We start from the raw sequence: 15,791 nt of genomic DNA on the forward strand, positions 1-15,791 counted from the left end.
GCTGCATCATGACCAGGATGGATGTGGCCCGGACCCAGCAAACAGCAAAGTTCTGCAACAGAAAAGTGCAGCACAAAGAAAATGAGCTCCAGCTGCATCTGTCCGCATCTCCTGGAAGCCGTGTTTCATCCGTTGCCTTGTTTGTGCAATGCATCCCTTTCCTGGACATTTTGTGGGGCTCTTTGCAGACCCACCCGAGATGGGGCCTCAGGGAATTTCACTGGTTTAACGGATAGCATAGCAACAAGTGTTTGCAACCCCCTGAAGCAGTGCAGAGACCACAGTGAACAGATGTCGCTGTGCGTAGGGGTGGACCAGGACAGTCTCTATACAGGTGTAGCTGTCATGAGCAGCTCAGGGCCAGGGCAGCAGACAGCAAGAATAAGTCTGTGGCTTCTCAAGATGCTTAGCTGTCAAAGTGGTGCTTGTCCTCCAAGAGCTACAACTGGGTTTCTTCTCTGTATGTAGCAGGCGCTTGAGAGCATCCAGTGTGGGGTTGCAGGTCACGGGGATCCGTTGCTTCAGAACAGCCCCATACAGCCTGCACCAGGCATGTCAGTATGTCAGCCCCTTTGGTCCAGGAGTATGTGCTGTGGTGTTGTGCACAGGGTGCTTTCCCCCTCCGCTGTCCAGCCAGACAGACTGCTGCAGATCCTTCTTGGCAGCAGCCACCTCTGATGGCTAGAAAGTGATATTTAAAGGTTGGTTTTGGGGAATTGGCTTGTTGTAAAGTAGATATTCATTAGAATAATAGTCCAAGGCAACACCAAGCATTTATTAGTTTCTTGAAACCTGCATGTGACAAAGTTTCCTTCAAGGGCCAGGGTTTCTGGAGACAACAGGCACAGGCTGAGAAGTTGAAGACATGTACCGTATTTCCATAACATGAGCAGTGTTATGGGTTACCCAAACAGAGATATGGGACTATTCAGCCTTGGCACCAGGTCACAGTGCCCAACTGCAGAGCCCTGGGGCTGATGTCCACGGGCTCTCGCCTTCCCTGATGAAATGGGCACCAGCATCCAGCCTGTAGTCAGAGTCTCTCAGCCTTGGGCCACTAACTTCCATGATGCACAAGTGGGACCAGACTCAGCTGCTGCCCCTGCCCTGAAGCCTCTTCCACGGGCACCAGAACTCTGTGGGAGATCGCGGGCATGGGGGTTTCTGGATGGGTCAGACCCGGGTGAAGCTGCATGGCTTTCAATGAGAACTTCAAGCTGCAGCAGGGCCTGAGGCCACAGCCAGCAGTTCCCACAACCCTCACGGCAGCAGGAGGACCCTGCAAGGCCGAGGGCTACTGTCTTCCTCATTGCCAGGGAGGGTGAGGGTCCAAGGGCAGGGGCTTGAACCTGAGGACACAAATAGTCCCACTGGCTTCCCCTGGATGAGAGCCTGGTGCAGACAGGGTGGTTCCTTGTACAGGACAAGGAAATCCTCCCAGCTGCATATGCAAATTAATCCCAGCTTTGCCCAAGCCCCAGCCCTGGGTCAGTGTTTGCAAAGGGACAGATTTCATCCCAGGTCTGGGCAGGAGGATGGTGGAGGTGCCTGGGCCTATCCAGGAGATTTCCCAGGTTGCCCGGGGTCTGGGACAGCAGGACTCAGTTCAGTACGGATAAATGCCAGGTGCGGCAGCGAGGGCACAACACCCCATGCAGCAGCCGAGCAAAGCGCACCAAGCAACATTGGTTGGCCTCAGTCTGGGGCCCTGTCAGGTCCCTGAGCAGGGTCTGGCCCTGCTGTTGCTGCTCAGGACAGGCCCCAGCCCCTTCTCCCCACTCCCAGGTGAATGATTCTCAGCAACGTGGGGCCGGGCTGCCCTGGACAGTAGTTCACACAATGGTCGTCCATGGAAAGGCCTGGCCTACCCTGCCAGGGCAGGGTTGCCAGGTGTCAGCTAAAATTACATCCCCAAATCAATTCGAAACTTGCCCAAAACTAGCCAGTTTTTTAAACTGGAAAACAATCAAATTTGTAGCAATACGTGCATCAGGCAACACCCAGTTGGACAGCTTTGGCTCCACTTCCAAGCAGGGCTCTGGTTTGGACATTTAGGTCCACAAGGGATTCAACTGGGTGAGCCAGGAGCCTGGGGGACCACAGCACACAGGCTGGCATCAGCTAGGGGGCTGAGCAGCTCGTTTCAGGGACTCTTTGACCTCCCCCCGCACCCAGTTTGTGGAGGAATAGAGGGGATTAAGCCCCCCTCTCAGTCAGCCAGGGCCCAGGGAGATTGACAGAGGGCCAGCCTTTGCTCACTTCAGCCCCTGCCCGCCCTTACCTTTCTGCTCCCAGAAGGCACAGACCAGGAGTCTTCCAGGCCCCCTCTCCCAGGCTCTGCCCCAGGGGAAGCCACTTGAGCCTGGAGGAACTGATGCAGCTGGGCGGGCTGGGTCTGCCAGTCTGCACACAGCTGCTCCTCAGCTGGGCATTAGCCCCTGTACCAGTGGCAGGGGCAGGAAGCTTGGGGCAGGGGAGGCAGACTCCCCTTTCCTTAACCCCCCCCACCCCGTAGTCCTGCTCCAGCACTGGGGGAGGCAGGGGGAGCCCAGCCTGGCAAAAGATCCCAGTGCGGCTTGCCTGCTCCTGGTCTCACCCTTGCCTCCAATGGCGGGGTCAGCCCTGGCAGTTCCTTGATCAGGAGTTTTGAGACAGAGAGCAAGTTTCAGATGGTCCAGCTCTTCTTTGTTCCTGAGTATCCCTCATGGCTGCTGCCCCCCTCCTCCTGGGCAGTCTTTAACTCATATAGCCCTTGTGACCCCATTTATCTGGTCCAATGGAGGCCAGCACCTGTTGGCTGTCAGCCAACCAATTTGAAATACATCACTAGTTGCTGGGCAGACTCTAGCCCACCAGGAAGGAAGCCCCTCACCCAGGTATGTGATGCCAGTCACGTAGGCAGAGGGAGCAGGTTTCCCGCTCCCTCAGGAATGTATCCAGCTCAGGTTACCCAAAGAGATAGGGTAAGGATGTGTCCTCTGCTGGGCCCATCCTAATCACCACTGTCACATACCAGAGTTTTGAGGGGAGAAACAAAGGTGGCTTTCTGCCACAGGCCCTGCCCGCAGGCACTCACCATGCACGGGTCCGGTCGTGGGGAACACGCAGTTCTGCTCTGACTCTGTGCAGCCGGGAGCACGGCATAAAACGGGTCGTGGGCTGGGTCTTTGCAGCCACCTGCAAGGCAACGTTCAGATCAAGACTGAGAGTGAGGAGACCGTCCTGGACTGAGAGGGAAGAAGGATGAGGAAGGAGCCCGGTGTCAGATCCTAGGACCGTTGTGTCTCCTGAGTGACGACGGATTGAGCTCTGCCTCTAACCTCCCTTTGCTCCCACCTCCCAGCGCTGCTGGTGCCCCTCGCTCCCAGCCCGCAGCCCTCTGACCCCCAAGTGTCCATGAGCCTGGGACCCACCATCTGCACCTGGAGCCAGGAGGCACCCAGGTGATTTCAGCCTAGAGCTCCACGAAGGCACCGTCCAAGGGGGGCAAATCCTGGAGCCTGCAAAAAAAAGACTGGCCCCTGGCATTGGAGACCCCATGGTGCCAGCAGGCCCAGGCTATTGGAGCTGGGGGCTAACAGGTCCCCTCTGTCACCTGTAGGACCCCCTGTTCCCACCGCAGCCCCCTCAATGCCCATGGAGCCCAGGGTCCAGGCACCAGCCCTCTCCCCCTTCCCCTCCCCTCCCAGCTAAGAGACCCCAGTGTCCGGGCTCCCTGCCCCGTACGGAGGGTGCCCGTGTCTCCAGTGCAGCTCCCTGGGAACCGTCTCGGGGTCTCCACTCCCACACCCAGGTGTTTTCTGCAGTTTCATCTGACAAGGACCTGGCTACCCGCCCCAGACCCCGCACAGGGACAGTGGCTGCCATGTGTATGCGAGTGTCTGTGTCCATCCTTGACACCTGGGTCATGTTTGGGTATTTCTGTGTGTCTGTATGTGTGCCCCAGATGCCTGGGTTGTGTGTGTGTGGCTGTGTTTGTGTGTACCAACACACACGCAAAACACGGGCATCTGGGAAACACACACACGTAACTCAGGTGTCTGGAGCATGTATCCATGTGCACGCATGCACACACACACATGACCCAGGTGTCTGGGATGCACATACAACTCAGGCTTTCAGTGAAAGGGAACAGAACGAAGTCAATCGCCATTATGTGTCAGCGAGCAGGTCACGTACCCAGCTTAAGCTGTGAGGAAGTCAAAGGGTATGACCCCAAACTGCTCGGCTAAGCACAAACTGGAACAATTCTAGTTTAGTAAAAACAGGATACTAGTATAGAAAAAGTGTGGCTATTCATAGATTGGTGTATCTGTTGCTATGCATATGATGTCATACTTCCTATATCATACTTGCTATATAATCAAGCTGCACACGAAGTAGAACAACAGACAGTTTCCTCTCGGGGCAGTTGTCTGTTCAGAATGCATTCTTTAATAAATCAAGTCTTTAAACTTATGTTGTTGTTCGTCTGAGCCTCCACCTAATGAACCCGGGGACAAGGTTTCCCCAACATCAGGACACACACACACACACACACACACTCTCTGCTGGGCCCATCCTTATCAAATTGTCACAGAGCAGAGTTTTCAGGAGAGAAACAAAGGTGGCTTCCTGCCACAAGGACCATTGAGGTATTTGCCCTAGAGCAATGCTAATGATAAGACATGACCAAGCCTTGAGAGCTGGACTCTGTCCAGAGTTTCCTCTCTGCCTCTTGCACCTTCTCGGGTTACCATTTGACAAGTAGCGGTGAACACCAAGGGAACGTGCAGGTAGGAAACATTTTGATGTCAGATGCATTTAGGCTGTCAGTTGTACAACACATCTGACATCTGTGATGCGGATTTTTCTGTACCTTTTTGCTATCGGGTGTCAGACTTCCAGAAAGCCGCTGGCTCCTGCATGCTGTTGGAGGGAAAGTTGTGCGTGGTGCTGAGTTGTGCATCCTCTGTAGAAGAGCTGTCCTGGCCCAGGGGGAACCAGGCAAGAAAAGTGGGTCACCTTGAAAACTGGTCGATGAGGCCAGGGCCCAGGGGCTGATCTGTGGGGAAAACTTGAGGTCACTTAATCCTGGGGTCTCCTGCCCAGCGCCCCTGTGTAGCGTATCCATGTGCCACAAACACTCAGTCAGCCGTAGAAGAAAACAGGGGTGAGGAGAGAGCCGGGTGCTAGCCTCCAGTTCACGGCACTGGGACTAAGGTCTGGAGCTATGGGAAGTCCCCGGGATGCTTTTCAGAGGGTCAGGACATGGCACTGGGGATGTCAGGGCAGGACATGGCACTGATGGATGGTCCCCGGCACAGGCTTCTCAGCTGATGCCGCCTGCTCCCTCCCTTCTCCAAGCACGGCTGGACGCTAGGACCACTGCACCAGCGCTTGTCCTGCCCCGTGGCTCGGTGCCTGGAAGGGAGGACGTAGCAGCCAGTGAAGCGATGGGGCCCTTTCAAGGTGCCCTGGGAGGTAGGAGAAGGAAGCATCTTCCCACGGGGCAGAGGGGGAATTGCCTGAACTCAGCCCCTGCCCCAGGAGGTTGCTTTGGGCAGTGCCTGGGGTTGAATGCACCCCTTGCAGGGAAAACCAGCTCCCATTCATGCAGACATGGGGCATTCAGTCCTGCTGGCTGGGAAAGGCGCCAGGAGCTGGGCAGAGGCCCAGGCCAGAAACCACAGCTGCCCACCTGCTCCGTGCATCCGGGGTGCCCTTGTTTCTTTGTTTGCTCTGGATTCAGATGTCCGCATTTGCCACGTGGCCTGGGTGTCCCAGGCAGCCTCCTCCCTCCTCCCGGCGCTATAAAGGCTTCTGCATCCTGCAGAGACTGAGCTCGATCCTCCGTGCTGTGGGGAAGTCCCAGGACACGAACAGGTGAGTCCCTGCCCCTTCATGTCCCTATTGCCCCTGGCTGGGCCCCAGGCTCTCTGGGACAGCCACGGCAGAGAGAGCCTGAGACGGTGCTGGCCTGGGCCAGACTGTATCCCCGCTGCCCCAGTGCTGCCCATGGCTGCCCATCCACACAGAGCAGGGAGTGCCTCCCCGGGGCTCTGCTGCCAGCCTCCCTGCCCTGCCTTACAGCGGGGTGACGGGGGGCAGGCGAGAGGCCCTGGGCATGGACCCTGCTGCAAACTGGGCCCAGCACATCAGTCCCACTCTGAAGCACCTTCCCCTGGAGCGTGCATGGAGGGAGGCGCGGGTCACTGCAGGGACCTCCCGTGCTCCCGTGGCCACCTCTGCCCTTGTCTTCTCTCCCCCGGAGAAGTGAGAAGATGGGAACCATCGCTTGCATCAGTCTCTGCCTCCTCGGCTGCCTGACGCTCCACCAGTCATCGGCCAGCGAGTCCCAGCTCCACTCCGAGCTGGACCCCGTGGCAAAAGAGACCAGCAGAGTAGGGTCCCCGGAGCCCCTTGCCCATCAGGTCGCTTCATCCAGCCCCAGTGGGGAGCTCGGCATCGGCCCAGAGGAGATAGCACTTCTGGCTGCCCCGGGCGTGGGTGAGACTGAGTCCCCGGGGCTTGAGGAGCTGGGCCAGACGGTCCTCCTGCCCCACGCTGCGGAGGGTGGGTGCAGGGACCCACAGGCCTGGGATCCATCCTAACGCTGGGAGTCCAGGACTTCCCGGGGCCAGTGAACAAAAGGGTCCTGAATTGCCCCCAAAAGCACTGGTCTCTTCCCCCAGAGGAGACGGAGCCAGAGCCCCAGGGCTCTCCCCGCATGCCCCAGCTCTGCTGTGTTGCCTGCCTGGGGCTGGGACTCGGGGTTCAGGGGGACCAGGGGCTGGTGGGCACCCGGGGGAGCCCCACTGAGTGCAGCTCAACCAGGGCCTGGCAGCTGCTTGGCCCTGAAGCAGGCTCTCACCACAGTGTCCTCTCTATGTCTCCCCATCCCAACACACTCTGACTTAGGAGAGAATCGAGGCAAGAAGTGCGGCAGGGGCTGGCTCCACTACCAAGGCAGCTGCTACGGATACTTCTCCCAGCCGAAGAGGTGGGAGGACGCTGAGGTGAGGAGCTGGACAGTGGCGAGGCGTGGGGTGGTTGCAGGGGCCTGATGGGCCCAGCAGCGCCAGATGTGGCTGTCACCCCCCTCCCCCAACACACACACACACATCTGCAGCACTCACATTTCTCCCGCTGGCACATCCAAGGGCTCACCTGCTTCTTGCCTTCAGCTCTGCCCGGGAGCTCTCTCTCATTGCCTGCACTCCTGCAGGGACCCTGCATCCTTCTCTGGCCCCTGCTTTCCAGGATGCAGCCCCATTTGACCAGCGCTGCCCCGGCTGTGCCCCAGATGTGTGACCTTGCAGCCAGCTGTGCCAACGCACGTGCAATTAGTCAAATGAGCCCAGGTTCCTGTGTGATCCGCACGGCTCTGTACAAGGGCTGGTCCCATCCGTGCTCACCGCCCAGTCCATCTTGTCAGGACAACATCAGCTGGGTCAGACCAGTGGTTGGTCCCTCTAGTCCAGGAGTGTCTCTGACAGCGGTGGGGTGGATGCTGCAGAGGGAGAGCCTATGATCTCATTGAAAAACGGTGTCGGGTCCATCATACGAGGTGAGGTCCATTTTCCAGGGGAGGCCGAGCTCAGAGCAGAGGCCAGGAGCTGCCGGGGGAAGAGTTGGTGATGCAGGAAGGGTCTCTGCCGAGGGGGCGTGGGGGGCTGGGAAGGTGATTGGGGAAAGCAGACACCCAGACCAAAGCTGGAGCAATGTCTTTAACTGCCTTTCCTTGTTCCTGCCCCAGATCACATGTCAGAGCTACGGTCACAGGGTCCACCTGGTCTCCCTTCACAATATCGGGGAAAACAGCATGATTGCCCGGTACATCTCCCAGCATCACGGGAGGAACGGCTGTATCTGGATCGGACTCTACGACCGCCAGCACGTGAGCGTCCTGTGCCATTCCTCCCCCGGCCATTCCTCCCACTTCTCCGTCCAGCGACTCACACATCAAACAGCCATTGCCAGGCTCTAGCTCGACCTCCTGTCTCACATGGGTCCTGCCGTATCCTGGATTCATGGGAAAACGGCTGGAAGAGAGGTCACATGAGTGCAACCCCCTGCTCAAGGCAGCATTGTCTTGTCTAGGCCATCCCGGCCAAGGGTGCGTCCAGCCTGGGCTTAAAACCTACCAAGGAGGGAGACTCCACAAGGTCTCTGAGTCGCTTGTTCCAAGGCTTAAAAACCCTCATCATGAGAAAGCGCTCCCTAATATCCAACTTAAACTCCCCTTGCAGCAGATTAAGACCATTGCCCCCTTGCCCTGTCCTCTGCAGTCACTTACTTCCCTGAACTAATCCTTGCTCGACACGCTCCCATCTTTCAGGAAAACTTCCTGTCCTCCCTGAAAACTGCCAGTGATGGAGAATCTATGCCAGTCTTCGGCAGATTGGTGCCGGGAGCTAATCTCCTGCAGTATTAACATAGGAAGGCTTGTTTCTAATCTGAGTTTGCTGAGTTTCAACTTCCATCCATGGTATCTTGGAGCTGGGCTGGTCTCAGTGGGGGCAGATGGCAGAAGGAGCAATGGGCTCAAGTTGCAGCAAGGGAAGTTGAGGTTGGATATTAGGAAAAACTTTCTCACAAGGACGGTAGTGAAGCACTGGGACAGGATGCCTAGAGAGGTGAGGGAGTCTCCATCCTTGGAGGTGTTGAAGACCCGGGTAGACAAACCTTGGCTGGGATGATGTAGTTGGGGCTGGTCCTGCTTGGAGCAGGGGGTTGGACCAGATGTGATCTCCTGTGCTCCCTTCTGCCCTCTTTTTCTATGATTTTATCTTCTGACTGAAGAACCTGCCATCAACGTTTTGCTCCCCGCATAGATATATATACACTATAGTTTCATAGTTTCATAGTAGCTAGGGTCAGCAGCGACCGGAACAGATCATCTAGCCTGACCCCCTGGGCCAGGCTAGATGATTCACTCTGACCCTTAATCGTCTCTTGGATATGCTACCTTGCTGGAGTCTCTCACTATAAAGCAGGTTTTCCAATCCTGTAGTCATCTGTGTGGCTTTCCTCTCCAATACATTAACATCTTGAGTTATAGACCCTGGAAGAGGACGTGGCATCCCAGAAGTGGGTGCATCAGTGCCAAATGCAGAAGTAATGGTAGAAGTCATGGGCTCGTAGAGGAGGGGGCTGGAAGGGACCTCCAGAGGTCCTGCAGTCTGGCCCCAGCTTAGACATCCAAGGAGCATGTCATCCTCTTTAGATGCATGTGGTGGGGAGCTCATACTTATCCACCCTGATTTCCAAATCCCACCAAAGCATCCATTTCCCAGCAGAGAGGCTCCTCTGCCGCCGCTGCAGCCTGCATTTTTTGTTCTGAGATGCTTGGCTACATCTGGCTGGGTTAAAACCCCAGGGGGATAAATTCGGTGGTGCTGGACATGTCACACCAGCTTCCTGGGGGCAGTCGCGTCTTCAGTGCTGCTCAGTTTGGGGGGCCCAGCTTGGCCTGACTGTGGGCTGCATAAGGACTTCTGTCTCTGTTGTCTCTTCAGCGTCGGAGCTGGAGGTGGGCGGATGAATCCTTGGTCAACTATTTATCTTGGGACGAATGGCAACCCGATAATGTAAGGAACATCGAGTACTGCGCAGCATCTTGCAGCAACACAGGTGAGGGGCACAGATTGTCGCGCACCATCCGGGGGATCTCAGGCACCGTTCGGACCATGCACGGTCTGTGATGCTGACCCTGTGCCAGGCGCGGCAGCTCTGGAGCGAGCCCCTTGTACCTCCGCTGGCAGAATTCACAGCCCCCCGCTCTGCTTCACTAAGCCACGTGCACAGGTGCACACGCAAACACGCCTGTCCCCGGGAGGAGGCTATTGCTAACCAGTGACAGTGAAATGACGGCAAGGAGCTGTTGTGTCTTTGCCCCTGGCTGGTGCTGCAGAATATACACAGGAGGATCCCGGGCCCTCTGGCCGGCGGGATGCACCATGCTGTGGGCTGTTCCCCTGGCAGGAAGCAGAGAGGGGGGAAACGGATGAGGTTTGCCCCAAAGGCAGGCTTCAGGGTGCAAGGCTCTCTGTGTGCGATGCCTGTCACCCCAAAGAGGACGGGGGGCAGCAGGCAGAGCCTTTGCTCAGAACGGCACCTTGTGTATGCACAGAAACACCAGAGCCGCGACCCAGACACAGGCTGTAGCCAGGGGTTCTCAATCTTTTTGGGCTTGAGGCCCCCTCACTGCCCCACTCACTTAGCACCGGGGATGGGGGATCCTCCAGGCAGGGACAAGCCCAGTGGAGATGCCTGAGCTGTCTCTAAACAGACTGGCTTGGGCAGCTTGGAGACAACCCGGTGTGGCGTTTCTTGGGCCAAAGGGAGGCTGGGATACGTGAGGACACGTCTGGCATTTAGCTTAGGGGGAGGACATTGCCTGGTTTTACTCTTAGGCAGCCGCTGTTTCTTCCCCAGTCCCGAGGAAGGGCATGTTGTGCCCCAAACCTTGCCTAACGTCTCTCCCAACCAAAGCACTGGGACAATAAAAGATATGATCAAGACAACCGTGCTCCTGTTGGGAGGGACATCCTTTGCTGCCAGCAGATTTCATCAGCTGAGTGCCAGGCTTTGCTCTTGCGGTCGTGCATCTGTGGCGAGGGGCTGTGAAAGGGGGGGATTAAGAGGGCAACCATAGGATTTGATGGGGGTCTGGCACCCCCAGGGCAGCCCCCTTGTGCCCTAGCTCATCAGTATCTGGGGCCAGGCCCTACCGACCCAGGATTACCACGGCAGGGGCACCCAGGGGACATGGAGAGCACTGGCAGTGGAGGGCCTGATGCTGCCCCACTGCTCAGCATCCGGGCAGGATGCATCCCTACTGGATGGCAGCGAGACCTCGCACTGGGGCTGCCACCAGATGGAGGTGCGCGGCGGACCGAGCGTGCCCGGCTGCAGGGCCAGTTTGCTCAGCAGAGGAGTCTTCACCTTGACCATCAACCTCATTGCTCCCGTGGGCCTCTCTCTGTCTCCTTTGACTGCCCCTTGTCTTTCACGTGCTCTTGGGGGCTGGCACGTGCTCCTGCTCTATCCCCGGAACAGGATCTTGGTGGCAGTTATGCGCAGGAGAGGAGGTAGAGCAGAAACACATGGACAAGTGTCTCTGTTTCATGGGGCGTGTGTCTGCAGCATCTGGGGCTCTTGGCGCTCCCCCCAGACTTCCCCCTACCCGCAGCCTCGCACAGGAGCAGGGATCTGCCTGAGGGGCATGAAGAGGCCTGGGGCAGAGTTCGTGGAAGGGCAGTGGGGTCCGGCCTTCCCCTCCCAGCTCTCATTTCTGCTCCTTTTCCTAGGTTTCCAGAGGTGGCATGATTATCCCTGTGAAGAGCACTTCTCCTTCCTTTGTAAGCACAGGCTCTAGGAGAGCAGCTTACCTGGGCGCAAGGGGATCAAGTGAGATGAAAGAATTGAACCTGCAGGGAGAGGGAGGTTGTCCCAGACCCTCGCCCACATCCAGGAACCATTCGGGAGCTCCTTTGAGAGACCAGCCCCCGCATCCCTGGCTGCAAAATGTCTTTTCCAAACCATCGCTGTGTCCCACTGCCATGGCCATGGCCATTCCTGTGCCCCTCCTTTCTATGATGCTTTCACACGTCTCACTGATCCCAGCACAATGATGGGCAATAAATTTCCCTTGAGCATTCAGCTTTGCGTGCTTCTCCTTCACCCAGTTCCCGTGTCTGGAATGGGTGGTGCCATGTGTCCCCCGGGCACCGCGATCCAGCGCGTCCAGGGAGCGGGGACGGAAGAAACACCGGTACGCGTGTATTCATAACGTCATGTATTGTGTGAACTGCACGTGCAATGTGAATGTGTAACGGAAGGAGGGCAACCCTGGGGCACCCGCAATGACCACCTCATCCCATGGGCCTCTGGGTTTACCAGCACCACGTGGGCCCCACTCCCTGGCCTCAGTGTCCGGGGTGCTTCGAGCCCTCAGCTCGTTTGCCAGATCTAACTCAGTGGGAGCTTTGTAGCTGCAACCAGGCTCTGGGGTTTTCCCAGCTCATGCCGAGCCTTTTTGCCTGCACTGAAGGCATTGCTGACAAAACGGTCACGATCCAGCACATCCTGTACCTCTGGCATGGCTCGGGGGAAGGTCTTTATGGCTAGTTGCCTTAGGGCCAAGCCAAACTCTCGTGCCGACTCAGCTGACATCTTCTTACGACTGAGGAGGGCGGAGCTGGCTCACGAGGACCTGCATCTGGTCCCAAAGCATCCCGGAGGGCCCCTATCAGGTGCTTGCAATCCCGCCTGGCTTCACTCCTGAGCCCACAGTAGACGGCCCGCGCCTTCCCTGTGAGCAAGTGGTTTGGGAGTTTTAGCTTAGCGGTCTCATCTCATCCCTTTAACTCAGCTGTCACTTTGACCTGTTCATGCCAGTCATCCCGTTCCTGTTGCTCCCCAGTGCAGGGTGCTGGATTGAATACAGTAGATGGGGTGCACGGAGGGCGCGCTCCCCTCTGCAGCATCCATCCCCCTGCTCAAAGCTCGCACAGCAAGGAAATCACGCACTCGCTGCAACAGTCAGCCCTGCGCCCTGTGGCCTGTGACCGCCGATCCCACGACTGCCACCAGTTGCACCAACCCCCTGCAGTGCCAGGCACGAGCACCACACCCAAAAGGGGTTTTCTCACTTTTATATACAAAGTCCTAGGGATTAGAGCCACGAGCCAAAGGGCCAAAGGGGAGGGGAAAGTACAGGTAAATAGACATTTGCAGTATAACAGCACGCACTAGAAGGGTTAGTACCAGGTAGCAGTCAGGGCCATTAAAATACAGATGTTCAGCCCTAAAATTCCTTCCCCACCTCCGGATGTGCGCCAGGAACCAGCCGTTCGTCCAGAGCCGCTCTGCACAGGCCTCCACGCCGGGGTCACGCGCACTCGGTCTGTAGCTCGGCTGTGCTGCGGGGTTGCTTCTCTCTCTGTCTCCATTCATTCCCCTCCTCCCCTTCTCTTACACAGTCATATCACTTCCAATTCCCAAGCTATATTACATTGCACGATACATACATTAACATCAAGTGAGATGTGCCCAGTGTCCTGGCCCTGAAACCTGCCGGCTGTGTGCACCACCGCTGCGGCACGGCAGGCTCTTTGCACTCCTTGTGTCGAGAGATGCACCGGCTGCAAAGCCAGAAGGGAGCCCTGGGGCCCTCTAGTCTGACCTCCGGCAATGCTCGGGCCAGAAAACATTCCCCAGTGAATTCCCTTTTGAACGAAAGCAGATTGTTTCGATCATCTCATGCAGTGTCAGTGCGCACAGGGCCGGCAGTGGTGTCAGCCCCACGGGGACCAGCTGTTCCAGGAGTTGATTATCTTCACAGTTAAACCCTTTTACCCTGTTTCTGGTCTGAATTTCTCTAGCTTGCACCTCCAGCCCTTGCATCTAGTTTTGCCTTCGTCTGCAGGGCAGGAGCGGCCCATGCCAGTTCTGGCTCCCAGCATGCGTATTTGTAGACAGCTCACCCCTTAACTTTTCTGTGGTGTGAAGAAACAGAAGAGTCCTATCAGAATCAGAAGCTGTTGATATAAACTATTACTCTGTAATGGTTGTATCTGCAAGACCCTGTCGCAGCACAAGCGGAGCAGAACAACCACACTTTTAACCCTGCTCCGTTCAGGGTCATGTCGGGGCTGTCTCGCCCACTGGTGTTGCTACAGGATCCAGCAGACGTAACAGGGCGTTTGTAGATGACACAGGACTTAATGTAGACCGGCCAAAAATCTTAATGCGACTTTTTTCTGGTGTGGTGCATTTTTGATTGTACAACACAGCATTCACGTTTGCACGAACGGCGCTTTCGAGAGAGTGAAACCCCGTGTGTCATTCCCTGCAGACATCAGTAGAGGGAGTCAAATACCAATTTACCCCCTACAACGTCTTTCCTAACGTGTCACAGCGGGAGGTGCACGTGAACACCCCTGCCCCCCCCCACAGGATCCCCAGTCCCCGCCCCGACTCTCACTGGGAGTCTCCCCTGGGCACGTCGCGGGCACCCCAAATCCTTGTCCCTTGCACCCGCCTATGCTCAGCCGGTCTGGTCTCTCTCCGTCAGTACGCGATCCCAAAGACCCCGTCCAGATCCCAAAGACAAGCCATGTGAATCCTCCCCTCCCGTTCCTTTCCCTTCCCATCCCAGCATGCCACAAATATACCTTTTTTCCCCCATTAACTATAGCTGCTTAATAACTGCTTGATCATACGAGTAGCAGGTGGGCTATGCTATCATACGAGTAGCGGGCGGGTGGGTGTTTGTGCCGCCCGGGTGGTTGGCGATTGTTTCGATGGTGGTGGGGAGGTCTTCTGGCTTTGTTCTTGTTGTTTGGTTTTTCTGGACTGGACTGGACATTTCCCAGCATGCCTGAGTGCATTGCTCTTCCTACAGTTTCCAGTGGGGGCTCCCATTGCAACCCCCCATTCCCTGCCCAGGTGACCCTCAGTCTGTCTGTCCGGTGCCACATCCAGCTTTTGGAGGTGTGTTGTGACTTGTTTTGTCAACGTTTTTGCAATGTTTTTCAAAATGCGGCTTGCTGTTCAGGTTGTTCCTCCCCACTGCCCCTCCCGGGGGGCTCATTCACACGTGTGTGACGCTGTGTAATGCCCCCTCCCAAACCACTCATAGTCTGGAAGCAGCAAACCCCCAGCCCCATCCAGATTTCCTCCCCCTTCCCCTAAGTGTCTTCCCTTCCACCCCCCGTCCACAACACCGCACGCCCCTGCAGACAGACACAGATTTAAAGTCTATAAAAATGAATTTATTTTTATTTTAGAGCAAAGCACTCCTAGGGGCTGCCGGACAATCACGCGCAAGGGCCGCCCGACCAGCCTCTCCTTGAGGATATCTCCTCGGTCCCTGCGCTGCTGTGCCTGCCCCACGTCTCTGTTGTCCCGCCACTGCCTGCCGCGCTGCTTCTTCCCACGAGTCCTTGAAAACCTCTCCGCAGCTCTTGCAGACGTTGTGCAGCCACAATAAAGAAAGGCCATTAGATTTTCTTGCTCCATCTCGAGCTGGCACGTAAGCGCCCTCCATTGGCCTTTCCACTGACCAAACGCACCTTCCATGGGCATCCTGCCCCTGCCCAGGCGGTAGCTGAAAGCCAGCTTTTGCGGGTCAGCGACACTCCCTCCATGAGGCTTCATGAGCCCGGGCTTTAGAGGGGAGGCAGCGTCTGCTAATATAGCCGGGGGACGGCGACACCGCGGCGGCTCACTGTCTCCTCCACGCCGGGTGCGTAGTGTCCTTTCTCCATGAGGGCAGGCACAGGGGAGTTTCTGAACACGTGTATATCATGCGTGCTGCAGCCCACCCACTAAAATCTTTGTGAACCAGCCCTGGTGGCCCTCCATGGCTTGCAGGATCACGGAGGCATATCCTTTCCTGTTTAAGTCCCCCCACTCCCTGCAGGGCACAGCACTGGGATGTGAGTGCTGTCTAAAGCCCCCACACAGTTTGGGAACCCCTTCTCATTAAAGCCATCTCGGACTTGTTGCAAACTTCCCAGGTGGATAACTTTGCTTGCAGCAATGTCCATAAGCAGCCGGCATACCTCTCGAGCTGCCAGCCTGACCATGCAGGCAACCATGTCAAACTGGTTGGCAATGTAGCAGGGGCTGGCTAGCTTCATGATGGCCATTGCAACCCAGTGGGATAGCCTGACGCACGTTAGAGTCCTGCCTCGTGATGTGTGGCCCGAGCACGGAGACGATACGATAGAGCGTCTCCCTTTCCATTCGGAACATCTCCAGCCATTGCTGGTCGTTCAAGCGGTCAGCACAATTCACTC

The 15,791-nt window shown here is 56.8% G+C and overlaps 1 protein-coding gene across 1 annotated transcript; it reads left to right on the plus strand.

Annotated features, from left to right (window-relative positions):
• Positions 1-5,318: 5,318 nt before the first annotated feature.
• Positions 5,319-11,646, plus strand: LOC132249800 (C-type lectin domain family 17, member A-like). The gene is made up of 6 exons (XM_059725474.1): positions 5,319-5,865; positions 6,257-6,489; positions 6,901-6,998; positions 7,739-7,879; positions 9,501-9,615; positions 11,295-11,646. Exons 1-6 carry the CDS (start codon positions 5,594-5,596, stop codon positions 11,360-11,362), a joined length of 927 nt encoding a protein of 308 aa, XP_059581457.1. The 5' UTR covers positions 5,319-5,593; the 3' UTR covers positions 11,363-11,646.
• The last annotated feature ends 4,145 nt before the right edge of the window (positions 11,647-15,791 follow it).

Source organism: Alligator mississippiensis, chromosome 4 (genome assembly GCF_030867095.1).
Source record: "Alligator mississippiensis isolate rAllMis1 chromosome 4, rAllMis1, whole genome shotgun sequence".
NCBI lineage: Eukaryota > Metazoa > Chordata > Crocodylia > Alligatoridae > Alligator > Alligator mississippiensis.

Bases quoted from the DNA above. Each gene is read 5' to 3' on its own strand.
- LOC132249800 (XM_059725474.1), top strand. From the start codon at position 5,594: ATGCAGACATGGGGCATTCAGTCCTGCTGGCTGGGAAAGGCGCCAGGA. The intron at 5,866-6,256 runs GTGAGTCCCTGC...CCCCCGGAGAAG, and splicing joins AAGTCCCAGGACACGAACAG to TGAGAAGATGGGAACCATCG. The intron at 6,490-6,900 runs GTGAGACTGAGT...ACTCTGACTTAG, and splicing joins TCTGGCTGCCCCGGGCGTGG to GAGAGAATCGAGGCAAGAAG.